The sequence below is a fragment of the Ciona robusta genome, chromosome 1 (genome assembly GCF_009617815.1).
Source record: "Ciona robusta chromosome 1, ASM961781v2".
NCBI lineage: Eukaryota > Metazoa > Chordata > Ascidiacea > Phlebobranchia > Cionidae > Ciona > Ciona robusta.
In genome coordinates this window covers 9,007,760-9,026,289 of record NC_143235.1, presented here as the reverse complement: position 1 = coordinate 9,026,289, position 18,530 = coordinate 9,007,760, and the positions used below count along the sequence as shown (strand labels likewise).

General features: G+C 42.5%; 1 protein-coding gene across 8 annotated transcripts in view; it reads left to right on the top strand.

Moving 5' to 3' along the window:
- The first annotated feature begins 2,412 nt into the window (after positions 1-2,412).
- The window catches only part of LOC149742814 (laminin subunit alpha-2-like), a 43,827-nt gene continuing 27,709 nt past the window's right edge, over positions 2,413-18,530 (top strand). For 5 of the 8 annotated variants that reach the window (XM_089893660.1, XM_089893658.1, XM_089893661.1 and 2 more), the window contains exons 1-3: positions 14,796-15,723; positions 16,945-17,084; positions 17,409-17,555. In XM_089893660.1, the coding sequence (XP_089749786.1) occupies positions 14,850-15,723; positions 16,945-17,084; positions 17,409-17,555 (1,161 nt within the window). In that variant the 5' untranslated portion in view covers positions 14,796-14,849. Of the gene's footprint in view, positions 3,327-14,794; positions 15,724-16,944; positions 17,085-17,408; positions 17,556-18,530 lie in introns of those variants that run through there. The other 3 variants (XM_089893663.1, XM_089893656.1, XM_089893662.1) reach the window with 3 other exon arrangements.

Below are 18,530 nucleotides of genomic sequence, written 5' to 3'. Positions count from 1 at the left end.
ATACTTCCAAGTGAGGCCACACGCGGCGCAATGGCGTATGCTTTATGCGGCGTGTCACTCGCAAACATCAGGTGTGCCCCCGATCCATATAACGCTATCAAACAAGATGCGATCAAAGGATACTGCCGGCGTATTTAACCACTAGATCGCTCAGTGAAAGGAAGAGAGAGGGCGCACGTGGGGAGAGCATTACTGGGTAATCTTACAAATGTCTGTGTTTTGCGTTCGGATTACAATAGGGCGTGAATGCCATACAAAGCTATTGAGCCCATACGCGAGGTAAATTGAATAAGCGGCATGCACACATACATTCCAGTCAGCCCTGTGGTCGGAATAATATCTTCCGGACAGCGAACGTAATCGATTATATGTTTACCTGACATTGGGTAGCCATAGTTAGCACAGTCATCGAAGCTATTGTGTTATTTTTTTGTATATAGATTGTATATGAAGCTTAACGCCTTTGCTGGAAGGTAAGCTGAAGCTACAGCTGGGGTCTCAATAGGTTGCAGTTAGAAAAGGAAATATCTGAGCAAAGCAGTTTTGAATTCATATGTACTTAAATGTAGTAGGATGAGGGAAGACGGGACACGTTTTCATTACATTTTTTCGTCCCATTTGATGATAAACAAAGAACATTAAAAGAATTATAAAAACGGGACCTCGCGTCCGTCACGAACCGTTGTTAAAAACACGATTAGGATATTTAGTTATTATGTGCTAAGGGTGTCCCATCTTACCCCACCCTACCATATAGGTATGATTAAACAGTGCTTTATACAAAGCGTAGTTTTTTTCACTGTTACAATGTGTTTGCCTGCATATTTGTTAATGAAAATTACAGTTGTGTCAAGACATAGGTTAATTACCTGTAGTTAAAAAGGGATTTTACCGTCTTTCGAATGTCAACTGTAAAGGTATACGTAGAAATATGCTTACCGTCAAGATCAATATTTATACGTTTACACTGTCAATCTACTTTTAAACGCAGATAAGACACTTGGCGTGTGGACAACGAGTCCTGCATTAAATTGAATTAAATAAATTAACGTTAACCATACCCTATGGATTGCATCAGTGGTTTATAAGCGATGATCACATCATGCAGTGTTGCAGTTGTGCCATAGCGCCAAGAGTATAACGTGCAGGAGGGAAAGGCGTTGGTCCCTTGGGTTAATGCATTGTCGAGATAGCACAGTGCTGCATTGCAGTCTAATTATAATGTTTACATAAAGATATGAGTGTATAAGCAATACAATAACCTGGGTTTTGAGAAAATCCTTTACTTTTATCAGTATAGACAGTTATGCCTTTTTAATGTAGCAGGAGTTTAGCAATTCTGAATAAAACGTAATGTATGGGCGTTATATTTATGCAGATAGCCTTATGTGTGGAATTTGTCCCGTTAGAGAGGCAGACGTGAGAATATGGATAGACTGAGTTCCAATCGCAGCAGAGATATCGTATACCAGTACTTCCCCATGTCAAGATGCTGATGATTAGAATCGTACCGTGTCATGCACGGCCCCATTGTCGACCGTTTATTGGGTCATAAGGAGCTGACAAAGTGGTCAGTGCTTTCTCGAACGTCATTCAAATTGAATCGCTCTAAACAGTCACCACAGGACTCATCGAAAGTTATCTCGTGATTGCTGTCATTGCGTCTTTGATCGAAAACACGCAGTCAGAGTTCACATGGCTTTAGCTTCCGTGATTGTTCCGAGCATTGTATGCTCTAAAAGGCGCAAAGTATGAACGCTGGGCACTGGGCAATTTACGGCAGCTTGGTTCGTAACCGTTACCAAAGACCTTGTGTTTTAACATGGGATAGTGTTACCATGGGTGCCCTAGTGAATTTGGATCAATTTACCAGCATTTATGCCGTGTGCTGTTAACTGGGGATAGTGGAAGTACGTATTTAGATTAGCGATTTGCGCTTTTTGGCTCTGATGCCAAGGGCTAACCAGAGCAAAGTCGAGATTTTCCCAGGGGGAGCGTTAAGAACAGTTAGAACAAGTGTTTAATAGCTAAGTATTGAGAAGTTGGCAGATTAGGCATTTTCCTCTTGTTCTTGTCGTGGGAAGTGCTGAGCTCTAAATTCCAGACGTGGGGAAAGTGGGTAAACGAAGAAGACTAGAAGTATTGGCAGCGGAAAAGTGGAGATTGTTTGGGGAATGGTTAATGGATAAGCTATTGTGGTCCGTTAATCGCTTGGCACACAAGCGAAGGCAAACACTTGCTATTTTTGCGAGGAGCGAATCGTGGACTATACGTGACGTATTGAACCGATTGGCGTAGAAATTTGAAAGGTGAAACATTTGGACCGCCCGATTTGCCGTTTTTGGCGTAATCGTGTCATTCTAAATCCGGCGCTGTCTTTGCCTACCAGGTTTTGCGGGAAGAAGCATTGCGTAATAATGCATTTGTCTGCTCGATGCATTAGACACAGGAAACTTGATAAAGGTCGCATCCCTTGTGCATTCGTTGAAGTTCGGATACTTTTATAATCTAATCATAATATTAAAGAATGTGGCCGGCGTGAAATTTCACTCTTGATTGTGCGTAACAGACAGTTTGCATTATATCGGTGCTTCACACGCATTGAATATACACGTCACGTCGCCGCCATATATTTATCATGGTATATACTTGAATGTGAGTGCCGGTTATCGGTAGAGTGTTGACAAAGGTGCGATCTAGATTAATCAAGACTGTGTAGTCAGCTGGTTAACAAACATTATTCGGAAGAGTTAAATTTGATCTTTCTTTTCCACAGAAGGTGCTGTGGCCAGTATTGCTTCCGTAGGAGTTTTGTATTTGAAAAAAAACTATCGGACTCGACTCCAGGGAAGCACTAAATGAGATGAAGTTAAAAGATGGCGCCAAAAAGGACGTTGAAACGAAATCAATTACAATGATGACTTCGGTAGAACAATTATTAATTTTGCCGCAAACGAAGCAGCAAGACGAGGAATTGCCCGATAAAACGCATCATGCCCCGAGCGGACCAAGTTCCTGTCGCAGATGTTCTCAGTGTTCAAAGATGCACTCGCGGCTATGTGGCAGGCAACCGTCTGTGGCAAGGAACAGCAATTTGTCACTGATTGCTGGACACAAGGACAATTTCAGAGACGCGTTTGCGCTTTTCAAAGGCGAAAATAGGCTTACTTTAAATCCAAGCTCCTTCGTTCCTACTGGATTATCCCTATCAGTTGTCCGTGTATTTGGATGGATCCTTATGTTGCTGTGCTGTCTGAAGACGACATACGCCCAGGATAACATTGTCGATTTGCGTTATCTTACTCCAGAGTTCACTCCGACTGCCGGTAAGTGCTCTTTTGTTTATCTCCATTTACAGACACCAGAAGAAAGTAATTGCGCAATAGCTAGCATGCCAATATCAAGGATAATGTTTATGAGTATTTTGCAAACTTTTTAAACAAAAACCAAAAGTTGCTTTATTACATTCGTATATAATTTTGCTTTTGGGTGATTAGTTTTTTATATATAGTTGGAATAGTGATCAGAAACTGCAATATTGTTTAAGATTTTTAGCCGTCGCTCTATAATTTTTTTACGCGCTGGGAATAGTCAATTGCACAATCCAACTGCCCCGGAAATATTCCTATTAGAGACGAGTGATGTATATTTAGAACAGGCTGTTAACGAACGCTTTAAAGGCGACGCTACCGGTACTTTGGTGTGGATTTGCCGGGTGGAGGCCTGGAATGCCAGAACTCCAGCACTTAGTGACGTCTGTAATGCGATACGGTGAACTAGTGCCTTATTGTAGCGGCTTGAAAGCAACCTTCATGTAATCTCGACTCTGCAGGGACACGACTCTTTTCTATATAAGACAGGCGCTGGTGATCATGTTTCATTATAAAGCTAACTGCCCACTCCAAGCCCGCCTGAGCAGCATTACGTAAGCCCAAGCCAGAATTGTAAACCTGTTTGTATTTTAACCCGACGGTGCGACCAATAAGTTTTGTTGTTAGAGGTCCGGGTTCGATACAATGGGCTCAGGGGTTTGTTCCGCGAAACACTTTCGCCCCTTTTTATCTTGTATCGTCTCGTATACCGAGCCTTGATGTCCTCTCCGTTTACACTCAACGCTCCGGACACGTTTGAAACTGTTGTGTAAGCAAACAAAGACGGTTTAGGGCTGCCGAACGCCCCGGCAGTTCCCGCCTCCCAAAACAGTTAACTATACAATATACCAACGTCGCTAGCTACGAATCTGTAGGAGCTCACGCCCATGTTTTTACTCTTTAAAAATAACTTTTTCGTTGAAAGTGCGAAGTGTAGGCAAATCAATAGGTTTATATATGTAAATGGTGTAAAGCGAGTCTGTCGCCTTTGAAAGTTCAGGTATATCATATCTTACCACGCCGTCAGTGAATACGTTGTCATATAACGGATTTTCCCGTGTGTGTAATAATGGTTTTGTTCGCTACCCACTACAATAACATGGCATTTTTCAAAAGCAGGGATTTTGGTCACTGCCTCTGAACTTTAAAATTTCGCCCGAACAAAAAGCGTTAGTCCTTCTGATGTGGTCATGGTAAACGACCCTGTATACAACACGTATTAGCTAACAATAATACGCAAGAAAAACAGCTTAATGTGCGAGCATCCGAGCAAGGGATAAGGCTGGGCGGGTTGTACAACCACAATTGAATTAATATTTTTTTCAATTTCGCAGCCGCGCTATATTGGGAAACGTCACACAGCAAATACAATGCTGATAAAGCCGAAACTGTCAAACCAATGATGTATTATGGTCGTGTTTTTGACAACCAATATGTTCAGTTTGATACTCGAGAATTTTTCTTAAAAAGGGCGGTTATTCAAAGTCGGCATTGCTTGTATGAAGTGAATAATAGCTTACATAAAGTGTTTTACGACCTTGTTGAGCGTAAAATCGGCAGCCAATCTGTTATGACAAACAAAACAAATCCACGAGAAAAACTCACATTTGTTAATTTTGGCTTTCACAAAAAACACACATTATTATGACGTAAACTTAAGATGTCTTAATCATTTTCGCTAGGTGGTGCATAGTGTATTTTGCTTAACAAGTGAGGTGACCCGCGCTGTATAGTAGTTGAATTCTACGCGATCTGATTTCAGATAATCTTTTGAGTGAAACAGTTACCGGTAAATTGAGATCCTATGTAAGTACAAAGAAACATCTCGCTACACCTTTGACGCGCTGAGGGAACTAACGACACCCGGTTACAACATCATGTCCGCAGTTCACACGATTCTCGTTTACTTTTCAGTTTAATTTTTGCCGGAAGTTTTGTTTGTATCGTATTTGTAAATCTGCGCTGCTTAAGCCGGGTTCTAAAGAATTTTTAATAATTTAAATTCCTATAGTACCAATTAAAAACAGTCCATGGTCGTCGTGAGGATATGGTTTTTTAGTTCTTTGAATAATTTTTGTTTACTACCAAATGGGATGAGAAAATAGAATGAAAAGGTGTCCCATCTTCCCCACCCTATTATACGTGGTTTTAACTGAGTCATTACGCGTGATTGTAGAAAATGTAATGCTGTCTGCGTGGTCGTCTTGTCTCCAAATTCCAATAAGTCTTTGTTTACCCCAATAAAAGCTCCACCTAAATCAACAATCACCAACAAACAACCACGCATCAAATGACCTGTATATAAGCATGTTTGTTTGGCCATTATAACACAACGACAATAGCTCCGGTGAGGTTTACATTGTTTTAGGGGCATTTACTTTGAGTTGGTATTACTTTTGCACCACACCCACGGTTTCCTATAACTGTCCATTCCCGACGTTTTCTTTACCTACCCCGGGATACGACTCGTAAAAACTGGTTGCGATGTTTAAAAACTGTAAGAGCGCGTAGCTCGGTTCCAAGATCGAGTTACAAAACCGCCTGGAGAAATACTTAAGATTAAGGCCCACAAAATAGTTGACGTTTCATGATGTAAACGGCTAATGTATGAAATCAAGAGCTCAACCATTTTAATAATAGTATCCTTGCGTTGTTTTTCTTCACACGGTAGAAAATCCTCTTACGGGCGACTTCAACCCTTTCGTAAACTCTTGAAAAAGTTAAACTGTCTGATAAGGTTTTATCACCCGATTTGAAACTGCTGTGTAAACCAACACATAGGAGTGATCGGCGCATTTTTGCCTATGCCGGTAACAACTTAGTAAGATAAGCTAGGTTTCGATTACTCCAATGGAAATCGGGCCCGAGGAATTTTGGGCAATGGCAGAAAAAACAAGGCACGCCCCTGGTATGTTTATAATAGAAACGATCAATCCATTGCCGCATTTTCAACCCTGTAATCTTTCGAGTATCTTGCATCGTCGGCATTTTTAACCTAATTCTCGTTGAAACGCACCTTTTGAGTGGCTCGAGCCATACCGGGCCTTTGTTACAATAAGTTTCTTTTGAAAGGATCGATCAAACAATGTTCGTGTTGGTTTAATGGCCCAAGTAGAATGTTCATAGGATTTCGAGGGCAGCGTATCACGACAAATGAAATCATAGCATTTTCGAGAAACAGCGATCAGAGCGACAAAGACAGTTTGTGTACACGAAAAACTGTTCCTATCCAGCCCCATATATAACTCACAACATTGGTTGGCCCATGGCTTCCGAAAGGAGGTCGAGGCTTAAAAGTGCTGATCCGATATGACAACGAACGGAAGGAAACGTTTGTTGCTTGTCCAAACTGAATAGCAAAGCTGCTCGTCGACTTGTCTGGGTTTTCCTATGTTTCGTTTTTCTTTCAATAGCTGTCGTTAGCTAACTACGCGTACAACAAGTTTATAAATAGACAAGAAAGTTTGTTACAAGCTAAAGTTTATTATAAGAAAACTAATGTCATATTCCAATAATGTTAAACTGCACGTGTTTATACTTAAAGCTGATGTGTGTTCTCCCAAAATCGATTGACACCATAAAGTTAAAATTGAAGTTGTAATGTACTTGCAGTCCCAAACGGAATGTGACCTAGTTTGTGTGGAAAACTACCCCTACTGTATATAAGTATAACTCTTATTTAAAACCGCGGTGTATTGATTAACCTGACCCACTTCCCATCAGTAGCACTTGGCACAGGAAACGAAAACATAGAAGATGTTTAGGGTTTTCGGATTAGCACTCGGCCGTTAGAGATGTCTGCCCGCTCAATCAGACTTCTATGCTGTTTCTAAGTGGCCGGGTTGATGAACTGGCCTTTCGCTGTATAAATTGCCACCAAACCATATCTGGAATAATAAAACAGCAATAGTGAGATTGTATCGCTGATTTCTTCGCTTTTTTGGTTCATTGCTTCGTTAGTGCTGGTTTCGTAAAAGGTTTATTTCTACTATGGTTGCTGATGCCGGTTGAGCTTGACAAAATTACGTCATTTAAGAGAAATATAAAGGACACGACGGCCTCCCACTGTTTTTTAAACATTATACTGTTCACATTGAAAGCGCAAATACAATTACGTCCGATACGGGGATCGTACAGATAATTCGACGTTTTAACCTAAGCCACGTTAAGTGTGGACGTCGTGTATCTTTTTTAAGAAGTTCGTGACGTGGTCTGGTTTGTCCTTGTGCGCTCGCACGTGTTTTGTTATAATACCTTATGTTAATACTCTTTTGATTAGAATATCGTACAGGAAACCGATCGAAACGTAACTTTCATTTTCAAGTCTGTTGTTATGGATGATTGAAATTAAATCCAACCGTATACACCTGCAAACACTTTTATATCCATAACGGAAAAGTGCTACGATTAGCAGCAACTACAACATGAGCGCATAGTTTATTTTAAGATTTAACGCTGTCTAGGGCAATACAAATACACACCTCAAAATTTTACGTAGTTTGGTAGCTTTGAAAATCCACATAGGTGATTAAACTGCTATTTAAGTATTGGCTATGAATTAACAATCTGCGCCACCTGTTCGCTCTCCACGCGTCGCTTTGTTTATCGGTAAGCTTCTTGCGCAACCGAGTCGCAATTGTGATGCAAAAGTTTCAATGTTGCCTGGGTAACAGGATCGTAAGATGCGGCTAAATCGGTCGAGATGGCTACCTTTCTGTAGAAGTAGCAACTTCGTAGATCACTAATCCTTTCATGCCTCGAAATGTCGGGTCAGATTACAGCAGTTGGAGAGGCGAGGGCGGTTTCTGCTCGGGATTTTGTTACTTACCGTAAAATTACCGCAAATCGCTCTGGTAAGCCGTTAAATCTGGGAGTTAACGGTAGAGATTTCCACACGAACCGTATATAGTCGCTAATATATATCATTTATGACCACATTTGGTAGCGATTTTTCAAATCACAGATTGCTGTGAACGGTTGAAATCAGGTTGAAAATTACGTCTCTGGTGACGAGTGATATTTTCCGTTTGGCCTGCCTGTTATTCGCTATCATGTGTGCACAACAAGCGAAAGTGCAAAGCACACAAACAATTAACTGTGAAATCCACGGCATTGTGACGCAGCGACGATTACGTAATGTCTGCCGCGCCAAGAATCACCGGGTCGGGCGGGATCCGAAGAGAAGGTTCCCAGGCCCCCGTACTACACCTGAACGTTCTGTAAACTCCAGATAGTCGATTAGTGCTGGGTTGGCGTCGTATGGGCATTCCACACTGCTCCATTAGCGAGGGCGCGTCGTCTGCATCGCCCCTGAAACTGCTCCTATCACGTGACGCGATCGTGAGAAAGCGCGTCGGGAAATGAGTTCTTGAGCTGCGATTTAGTTCTGCAAATGTGACGAGGAATCCACCGCGTCAGTTGGCTCGTTAACCCGCCCATGATTAGCTTGGCGTGCGAGGCGGTATATCGCTTCGAAATCGATCATCTCGAGAATTGTTCCATTAGTGCGCGAATCATTGCCGGTCCGCGCCGCAGACTCAATGGTCACCAAACCACTTTATTATTATGACGAAACAAATGTGATTCAAAATACACACTTACGTGGGCGTGACGCGACGCGCTGCAGCTGTACCGTCGAGGGGCAATTTGAAATTAGGGAATTAACCAGACTGGCGCTTTCTTAGCTTGAATGCCGTAAGCTTTGAAAGGCAGGGTCCATACAAAGCTCTTTGAACTCCGCCCCTTTGATGAACGTGCGAAGCCACCAAGCTCCTTTTATTCTCGCTTTGATAAAAGGAGGAAACGTCACCCTTGTAGCGCCATAAAAATGATCGAATGTTCAATAGAAAAAACAGATGTTGTCGCCTAGATTATATACACCCTAACAACAATTTCAAAGTAATTGCTTGGATTTAAAATAGCCACGTACCTCCGATAGTAACGCACAGTATAACCGGATCCACATATTTTAACGCTGAACGACACTCTACGCAGAGTCGAACATTTTTGGAACAGTTACGTAATGTTTGTATGTAAAAGACACACCACTATTTTGCTGAGTTGGTTGTTGTACAAGGCAACTGGTTTCCAAATATAGACGTTTATACCGTTTAAATAATACATCATATAAAAGCGACGAAAATGCGGCACGGTATAAGGTATATATAATTGTGTATGACCGATCACACATTTCCGCAAGGAAGGCATTTACCCCACGACCGAAGTCGACGATTGAAACGGACAATTAGCAGTGACAGACCTACTTCGGTCCCTCAGTGCGCGTGCAAATAGATGGGTCGCGCATGGCTGCAAACGATTAGTCTGCGCCGTCACGTAACAGCGATTGAAGTAACGCAAAAACGTGAATCGGTTACTAATAGCGTGGAAGTGGGGGTGAGGGTGAAGGTTCACCTGTTAACCGATGTAATAACACTTGGAAGTGACCACTATAGAGACGCTGTTAATGGAGCTTGTAGCTTTACTTGACTTGGGTAAATCTGATGCGGTAGTCGATAATACCCCAAATCCGCTTCCGGACTTTAGGTAAGAATTATGAGTTGTTGACGTTTAGGTGACAGCTGTTATGTGTATAAGACAGCGAGCAGGAAAGAGCAACAGACCTAGCTTTCCGTTTAACCGCGTCGGTTGGGGAAAGTGTCTCCTCGCAAAACAGTGACCTGGGACCTCAGATCGCTTGTTGCAGGAAGTAGGCGTGGGTAGTCTCAGCCAGTTTCCTTCCCCCGTCTCTTACAGCGGGCGAGTCCAACGGTATGAAATACCGCGATGCTGTTTTAGGCGACCGCATCGGATCGCCACGGATAGTTACGACGAATCACGGAAACCCTTCCACGACACACTCTCGGCTCCTGTTTAAAGCACAAGTTCGTAGGGCGGTTGGGTATATATCAAAACGGGTAATTGCACGTTGGGCAATGTGCCTGACGTGTTCCCCTTTTGTCGGTCAAGCGGAAATTGCATCATGGGGTTTATAAATACGGTTTCTATTTTAACGCATAGGAGGGTAAATGAAATTTACTAAAACGTCGCGGTTGGTCGTATAAAGGCCACCCGGTACAGCTGCGTGCAAAAAAAGTATAACAAATCATAAATATTTCGAATTTTCCGCCGTTCCGTGACAGCATTTATTGTCGTATGTTTTCGGTATGAATTATATCTACATTACAAGGTGCCATTACCACCAGAGCGTGGCGGTTTATGAACTGAATAGTTGACATTGGCTGGTAACTCGTTTGCGCACAAAAGCTGAAAGAAAACAGTATAATCCGGTCGGAATGCGATAATTGAAAGAATTAGTGGGGGAGTACAAAAGACGACATCATTTTGTGACCACAAAGGATCAATTATTAAAGCGGAATTTGCAAGGCGCACCAAACGATAGACACGCGTTGTATAACATCCACACGTAAGAGTCAACCGAAGGTGAAATAGATTTACGTTCAATACAACCGACATATGCACACGTATGTTACAATAGTAGGCATCGAAGAGATCTAAGGCCCAGCAAAAATATCTTCTGAACATTTTCAATGACAACAAAACCTAGTTGTTTTTAACTGTTAATAGATGCTATTATTGGTCGCTTAAAACGATGCAGAATTCATATAAATGAAGTCAAAAAAGAGAAGCCCGCTTTAAAAATAAAATGTACGACTGTACTTTAGCAAATTCAAATGCAAAAGTCGCAATAATATATTACTAAAACATTTTGGAAGTCTCTGTAATCGGACAAGGGCTCATAAACCCTGCACGAAGGGAAGCTTCCGCTAACATAGCTGTTTACGAGTTGTATTGTTGGAGATAGTCTTCTGATCCTTGTGTGTTTCTATTGTATGCAAAATTGAAAGATTAGTTTAACTGGTCCGTTATTTCTGCTCGGTTGAATCTGTCATTCATATGTCACCTTCATAAATATATAAGAGCCAGACCACACACGACAAGGTTACATTAAGACTTGTGTTCGTGTGGTGTATTGGGACCAACGGAGGACAGCGGACGAGACGGCTCAGAAATCTCAGTTTCCGAGTTTGCGCAACGTAGTTTGGATTAATCTTGAAAACATTCTATCGTTCTGTCATTGGATACACGTAACGAACTGTTTGAAGTAGCGGTACTTGTGTAATGGTTCAAAACTCATTTAATTCAAGAGCCCTTTGCGTATTTGCTCCGTCCATAAGAGAGCCTGCTGACGGTTCAGGAGTTGCGCAGAGGCAGCTGCTGGGAGTAAAGTGGTACACAGAGCAGTCTGGGATGGTTTTAGTTGGATTAACGTGTACGACGACGAATTTGCTTAATTACAGTTTAATGTCCATGGGAATACGGAAGTGTTTATCGTTGTGGGTGTAATTTACCAAGTCTTTACGTAAATTCAACGATACAATTACGAATTAATGTATTTTTGGATATTACACCACAATTGAACGCTCTGCAAGTGCACGCTGGAGCAATTAAACAATCGTCGCGTAGTTATGAGAAAGTAGGCGAGCCGCAATAGCAATCCATATGCGTCATTTCACAGTTGAAGTGACTGCGGTGGAACCATGCACTGTGTTCCATGTTGTCGTTCAGCGTACTTATCGTATCGGATTACGCTTACCCTGGTTCACCTCCACTCCTCCTAACCCCGCCTTTGCTCTATGTTTCTTTCTTTATCCTGGCGCTGAGTGGGAGCTGGGAAATTTTGGTTTCTATACGACTGAGGTTTAAATTTTAACGTCGGTCAAGCGATTTTTGGTCTAGCTATTTGTGTATCAATTAAATGAAATTGGGTATTCAGACTGTTTCGTACTTGTAGATTTCCATTGTATTTTATAAGCTTATTTCCACCTATGGTGCAACACTTAACTTCGTATTATCTGAGTAATTATACGTGTAGTAAGGATCCACGGTATTAGAATCTTGTAATTTTATAAAGGTTTTAAATTCAATAGGCCAAAGAAAAAAAATTAGGCATAATGGCTGAAAAATTTGGATCATATCCATTTATGCGATTATATCGATCACCGCCTAATTTCGCGGCTTTTCTGAATTGTTTGGAATTGTCTGTGGCGACTTGAAGCTTAAGTAATTATCTATTGAGACACAATAGCGCTAAAGCGATACAAGTTTAAGTGGTTTATGTGTATTGATGGCGGTTCTTGGTCGATCGCGATGTGCGAGTGATCAGGCCGTCGCATGCGTGTGAAATACAAAAGGACCATGGGCGAAGCCGGGAAGAAAGGTATACATACCTATGCGCTACTACAGTGGGTGTGGGTAAAAATAGCCGATTCAGTAAAGAGATGCTTGTCGAGATACTACATTGAACAGTGCGTATCGTTAGTCGATAGGGTTTATCTGAGATTGCTTTAGGTCAGATAGAAATGCGAATTCAAAATTAATTCAGTTGACAAAGTCAAGTACGCTACTTTTAAAGAGTAATTTCTCGCGCTGCCGACACGGCTAAAGCGTAGGTTCGAGCAGATAAAGAATGTAGTACACGTTTAGAACCTTGCTGCTAGCATTCATCCACTTGTATTGCCGAACTCGAGGCGGCGAAACTTCCGAGCGAGAGCGGTCCGTGCCCACGTAAACATGACTTAATAGCAGGTTATTATCGCGAGGTCATCGGTGCTGCGTTGGCCACGGTAGCTAAGCTACAATGTTGGGCAGGAAACGGTCGCCCTGCACGGAGGAACTGCGAAGACAGTGCCGAGATATAATTACTTTCGGCGACGCCAGACTTTTGAAGTACAATATCCCGAATCTCGACAAACAGGTATAAACTTGGAAAGAGCTTAGGGGCGGGGCGACCGGTCGTAGCCAAAATAAACCGGTATCGTGTGAATTTAGAACAGACGACTAATGAGCTTATTAGTGTTACGTCATCGTAAGGTGACATCACGAGTACGTAGCGGATTAAACAGAAGCTGAGTTTAAGTTCATCCTTAGTTGTCATTTTCAATATAAAAGTTTTGTTTTGTTTATGAATGATTTATACGGACATTACGTACATCGAACATTTAGTAAGATTTCGCCACGATTTAGATTGAAATTTTCCGCAAACGTTCTCCTTTCGCCCGTGCTTTGTGAACTATATAGCGCGACCAGCGAAGCGAGTAATGTATAGGGAGTCCTCGACGGTTTAAAAACCGAGATTGCTTGATTTGGATAAAGAGTTTGGATATCAGTTCTCATAACATAACCGTTACATTGACCTCTAAAAACGCGGTGGTTTAGCAATTCATCAGAGAGAAAGTTTTGTGTGACAGCTATCCATCATAATCCTGATTAGTTCGCCCTATTGAACCGACAGTAAGCGCTAAATTAAGATTTAATAGAATCCAAACCCTACCGCGGCGATAATTCGACAGCGCCGCTGGATACTTATTGCGGAATGACACGGCGTAGTACCACGCTGTGTACCAACTGGAATAAGTTTAAATGCTCCTTACTAAACGTGAGGTTGGAATTCTTCGTCGTGGTCTCGTATATTGTAACGAATTCGCACCGGCTTTTGAACGCATGGCGCATTAATCCAATACACGCCCCCACAATGAGGTGAAAATGCTCCTCTATCGTTACGGATTACACCACTTTGTGCGCTCGATTAAACGTGCACATTGAAGCGGCCGAGACAAAGCAAGTACGTCGTCGAATACGGAGATCGTCTTGTTGCTACAATGTGCCGAACGTTGAGAGCGTCACTGCGGCCGTAACTTCTCATAACATTGAGCTGTAGCATCGGAAGCTTTTGTTCATCGTTTCCTGCTCGGCGACGTGCAGTCTGGTCGAGGAGTTTTATTTCCAACATCACTGTGTTGATCTTGCGTTTGATCCAAACGAATTCCAAAGCTTATTGGACCTGTCCGATTAATATGGAGTCGGTGCAGGTGCCAAAAGGCCGGCAGGGCGGGGAACGGATAAAATAACACATTTGACAGCGTTTATGGCCGATCTTCTATACCCTATTGACCCCCGTCGCTCTTCGACCATGTTTTCTCAATTTTGTGAACGTGTATCGCAAACGGTCCCGCGCGTATCGCAACAGTATTACTGAGCGTAAGCCTATACGTACCCATGACCGAGCACCCCTGTTTGGCGATTTAGCAACGACGTTCCGGGTCACCGGTGGCGGTAAACTATGCTTGACCATACCCGGCTACTTTGCAACGGGTAACGGGTGATGATTAACGACAGGTGACTGTGTGCCACAAAGCGACGACAGAGTAGTTTTGTTGCCTGCGACCTCCGCGTAATGTCGCGAACAGACATGCGCGGGCAAGCCCTTTCTGTAACGTAAATAGTAACCACCAAGAAGGAAACGGCTCGTTAACACTACGAATAGTAGATGCCAAATTTGTAACTTTTAAACCGTTAATCTGTCTGCTTGTTTCTTTTTAATTTGAACGATTTGGCGTTTCGCAGCGTTTGAAGTTCAATAGAAAAAACTTATTTTGATATGTAAGCGGTTACTAAGTTATGAAGACTTGGAAGAGCAGGCCTGTTAATGAGCTGTCGACGAAAGGACGATCAAGGCGTTTAATTCGACGAGTGATTGACAGGCGAACGGTCAGCGGCGGATGTAATCCTCGCCTGCTCGCTATTATGTGCAGGGTCAAAGGTAAAGGTGTTTGTTGCAACCGCCTACCATGCGAATATATTGTACATGGCATATCAGAAGAGACTCGGCAGCTGCCGCAAACATACAGAACACGAGAAAGGATAAACGAAGTTCAATGTCGTCATCGAACTTCAGTTGAAGACATGCTACCTCAGAGAACAAATCAGCATTCCAGTTCGTGCAGTGTTTTAGACCAAAGCATACCGATGAACCCGGATATGGTGAACACAAGTGTTTTAACAAATCAGTGTAGTCGCATTAGTAGCAATGAGGAAAAAATGTATTCCTGTTCTGGTATTGACTGTCGCACGCAAAGTACAGAAACACAGTTTGCTTCAGCTAAAGGTACAGAATGCAAGAATTGCCCGCATTGTACAACCGGATTACGTAACTGCAAAAGACCAAAACAAGAAGACTTCCCTCCTGAGAGACGCCACTGTTCCAAGTCATGGGAATTTCAAATAAGACATCGTTGGAGGGACAGCGGGGGAAGCATCACCGGTCATAACATGTTCAAACGCAGATCAAGGACTTGTTTTGACAACTTGTTTCGAACCATTTTCGTCCTGGCTCTCTTTGCAGTGGGCCAGTTGCCCCATGCGCATGCGAGATTAGGTCGGCAGACCTCGCACAGGTGGAACTATAACACGTTTCCTGAAGTTGCCAACATGGCAAGATACTTTGCCCACCCAGTAGTTACCACCCCGAGTTTAAGTTCAAAGTCAGCTAAGTGTAAGTATTCTGTAATCCGCATATGAAGTATCTTTAAAAATGTCGGCGTATATAAGTGACTTGAGTGGAAATCTTGCTGCTTACGGGAATCTATGTTGAGTGACAGCAGGCAAAGATAGCGGAAATGATGCGTTCTTAAATATGACCGTATTTTCCCAGGATCCATTGTGCTTATGCGTTAATTTGGTAAACAAATCAGGCCTGAATCCATTATCCGGCCGCCGCGGTTCGACCAGTTGAAATATTAGTGGCGATTAAGCCACCGTGACCAAAAACAAGCGAAGTGGTTGCTCGATCCTTACCACCCGAGAATTTTCTCGTCCGTGTCAAAACAGAAACACGGATTTCGTTCACAATACAGTCTAATCTTAAAAGTTTACGAACTGACACTGACCCGTTTGTTCAGCGTGGAAATGGCAACGGCAGCGGAAAATAGGAAATAGAGTGTAAAGCTTCGCTTTCTAATTTTTCCACGATTGGTTTCCTATTAGAGAATAGTTCCTCTGTGCCAAGTGCATATATCGCATCCTCTAAAAATCCGAAATTTCGCGACTAAGTGCTTCGTCCGTGCTGTTTAGTGAAACTGACATAAAGAAATTAGTCAATTCACAAACCACAGTTTAAGTTGCGCACCTGCTGCGTATCGCTTTCACTTTTTTTCCGGTTAAACCGCCAGACCCGAGTTTAGGGTGTTTGGTTCAATTGCTGTGTTTAAAGAGACGGCTGTGTTTCAAGCATTATCTCCCATTCCTCACCTGCCTAACTTGTATCGTTCATTCATGGACGATCAACAATATGACTACTTTAATATTTAATAGAGAGTAGTACATATCGAAAGCAACAATACTATTCGGCAGCTTTGTAAACATTTTAAAGACATCGTTATTTGCTCTCGCGATTTAAAATGTCCATTTTATACTTTTCGTGATCGTTTTATAACAGCACAAAACTAACTGCGGTAGGGTGGCCCCTCCTGTCATGCAATTTGAACATGTCATACAAAGGCATCCGGTGAGCCGGATTAAACAAACATTCCCATCAAAGCACTGTGTACGTTGATTTATAAGTAGAAGCACCTGTTTAAATGCGACCAGCGGCAGGCAGGCTAAACGTAAAAAGACCTTAAAATATTGGTAGTCTGACCACTAAGACTTTGATTAAGTATGTCTGCTATTGCCTGGATTAAACTAATTGATACGATGACTGAGGTGTTATTTGCAGGGCTATTTCCGTCGGTGGTTAACTTGGCGAGCCACGCCGACATTACGAGCAATGCAACGTGCGGAGAGACCGGACCAGTTAAATATTGTAAGCTGGTTGAACACGTGGATAGAAGAACGAATCGAGGTCAACAGTGTAGGGTAAGAAACTTTATAAATCTTGAGTGATAACATGTGAAGTGTGACAGAATAACACTGAGTTTAATACAAATAGTGTTTAGCGGCTTTAAAGGGATTTTATTCTTATTGTTCAGTTTGCAGTGAGATAGCCATGTACCTTGCAAGTTCCCATGGCTAGTATGTAGTATACAGGGGTGGTCGGGATCCAAATATATCCTCTTTGTTGAAGGGTTGTGATTATTTAAAGTAGGAGTTAGAGCGTGGTCTGCAAAGTTTTGTGCGTTCGATACGAATAACTGATTCAAACCCATATTCTTGGTGAAGTTAAAAAATCTGTCATTGCAGATGTGCGATGCTTTCAGCAGAAACCCTACTGAAAGGCATTCGGTTCAGCATGCAATCGATGGCAGAGGAGATCGATGGTGGCAAAGCCCTACTATCGACCAAGGATACCAATATCACAGAGTCACTCTCACTTTAGATTTAAGACAAGTGAGTGCGTCAAAATATAAGCCTTATTATTTTTGCCCGGGTACTTCGTAAACCGCGCGATAAGTGCGTAAACAGTGTAGAGAACACTGTTCACACGCTCAGTACAGCCCAATGCCTATTTACAGTGTATGATTTCACACGAGGTAAGTACTTCTGTTGACTTTGCGGCAACGCTGGCTGAGTTAAAATAGTCGTGGACCGCGCATCAGCAAGCACAATAGAGAGGCGACCGCATGTCGGAAATACCAGCGTTTCAATGCGACGGCTCACGTATAACAATGAACGAAAGGTGGGGCGTCTGGGTGGGGGTGGCAGAGATATGGGGCAGGTCCCTAACCCATTTATACCTTTCACTATATATCTCGCGTGTACAAACTTCTGAGGATTCAGATCGTGAGGCCATATAACCGAGGTTCACACTTTTCCCATGTCAACTATGAGTAATTTACGATTAGATTCAAAAAACGTTCGTTCCTTAACTTTCTCCCAATAATAAAACAAACCGCATCAAAAAGACCGCACACTTAATAACCTTTTAATTTGAAGTGTAACAAAAGCGAATTTGACGAAAGCGCAATAAAAACAAGCAACAAAGAAATATTGGTTTAAAGTTTCCACGACACGGGACTGTTTCAAGAAACCGTTAAACTTGGAGTTAAATTTCATGAATCTCCGCAATCCAAACTGAAAGGCTGCGCCGGTTGGAACGCGCCCGGCGCCGACACGGTAGCGGTTTCGAAAATAATTACGTCATGTGCTATAGTGAAAGTTCAACTGAACGTTTTAACAGGCGAGGTGTCGCGACCCTCAGCAGACGGGCGTCGAACTGTGTTGTCACAATGCGGGGATGGTTTGTTTACCCACATAGTTTAATGAATTACACCGGTTGGCGTAAAGTCGGGGGCTCTTGAAAGTTAATGACCGCCTTGACCCCTTCTCACCTCAACTCTTGGCTGCGACTCCAAAGTAACTTAG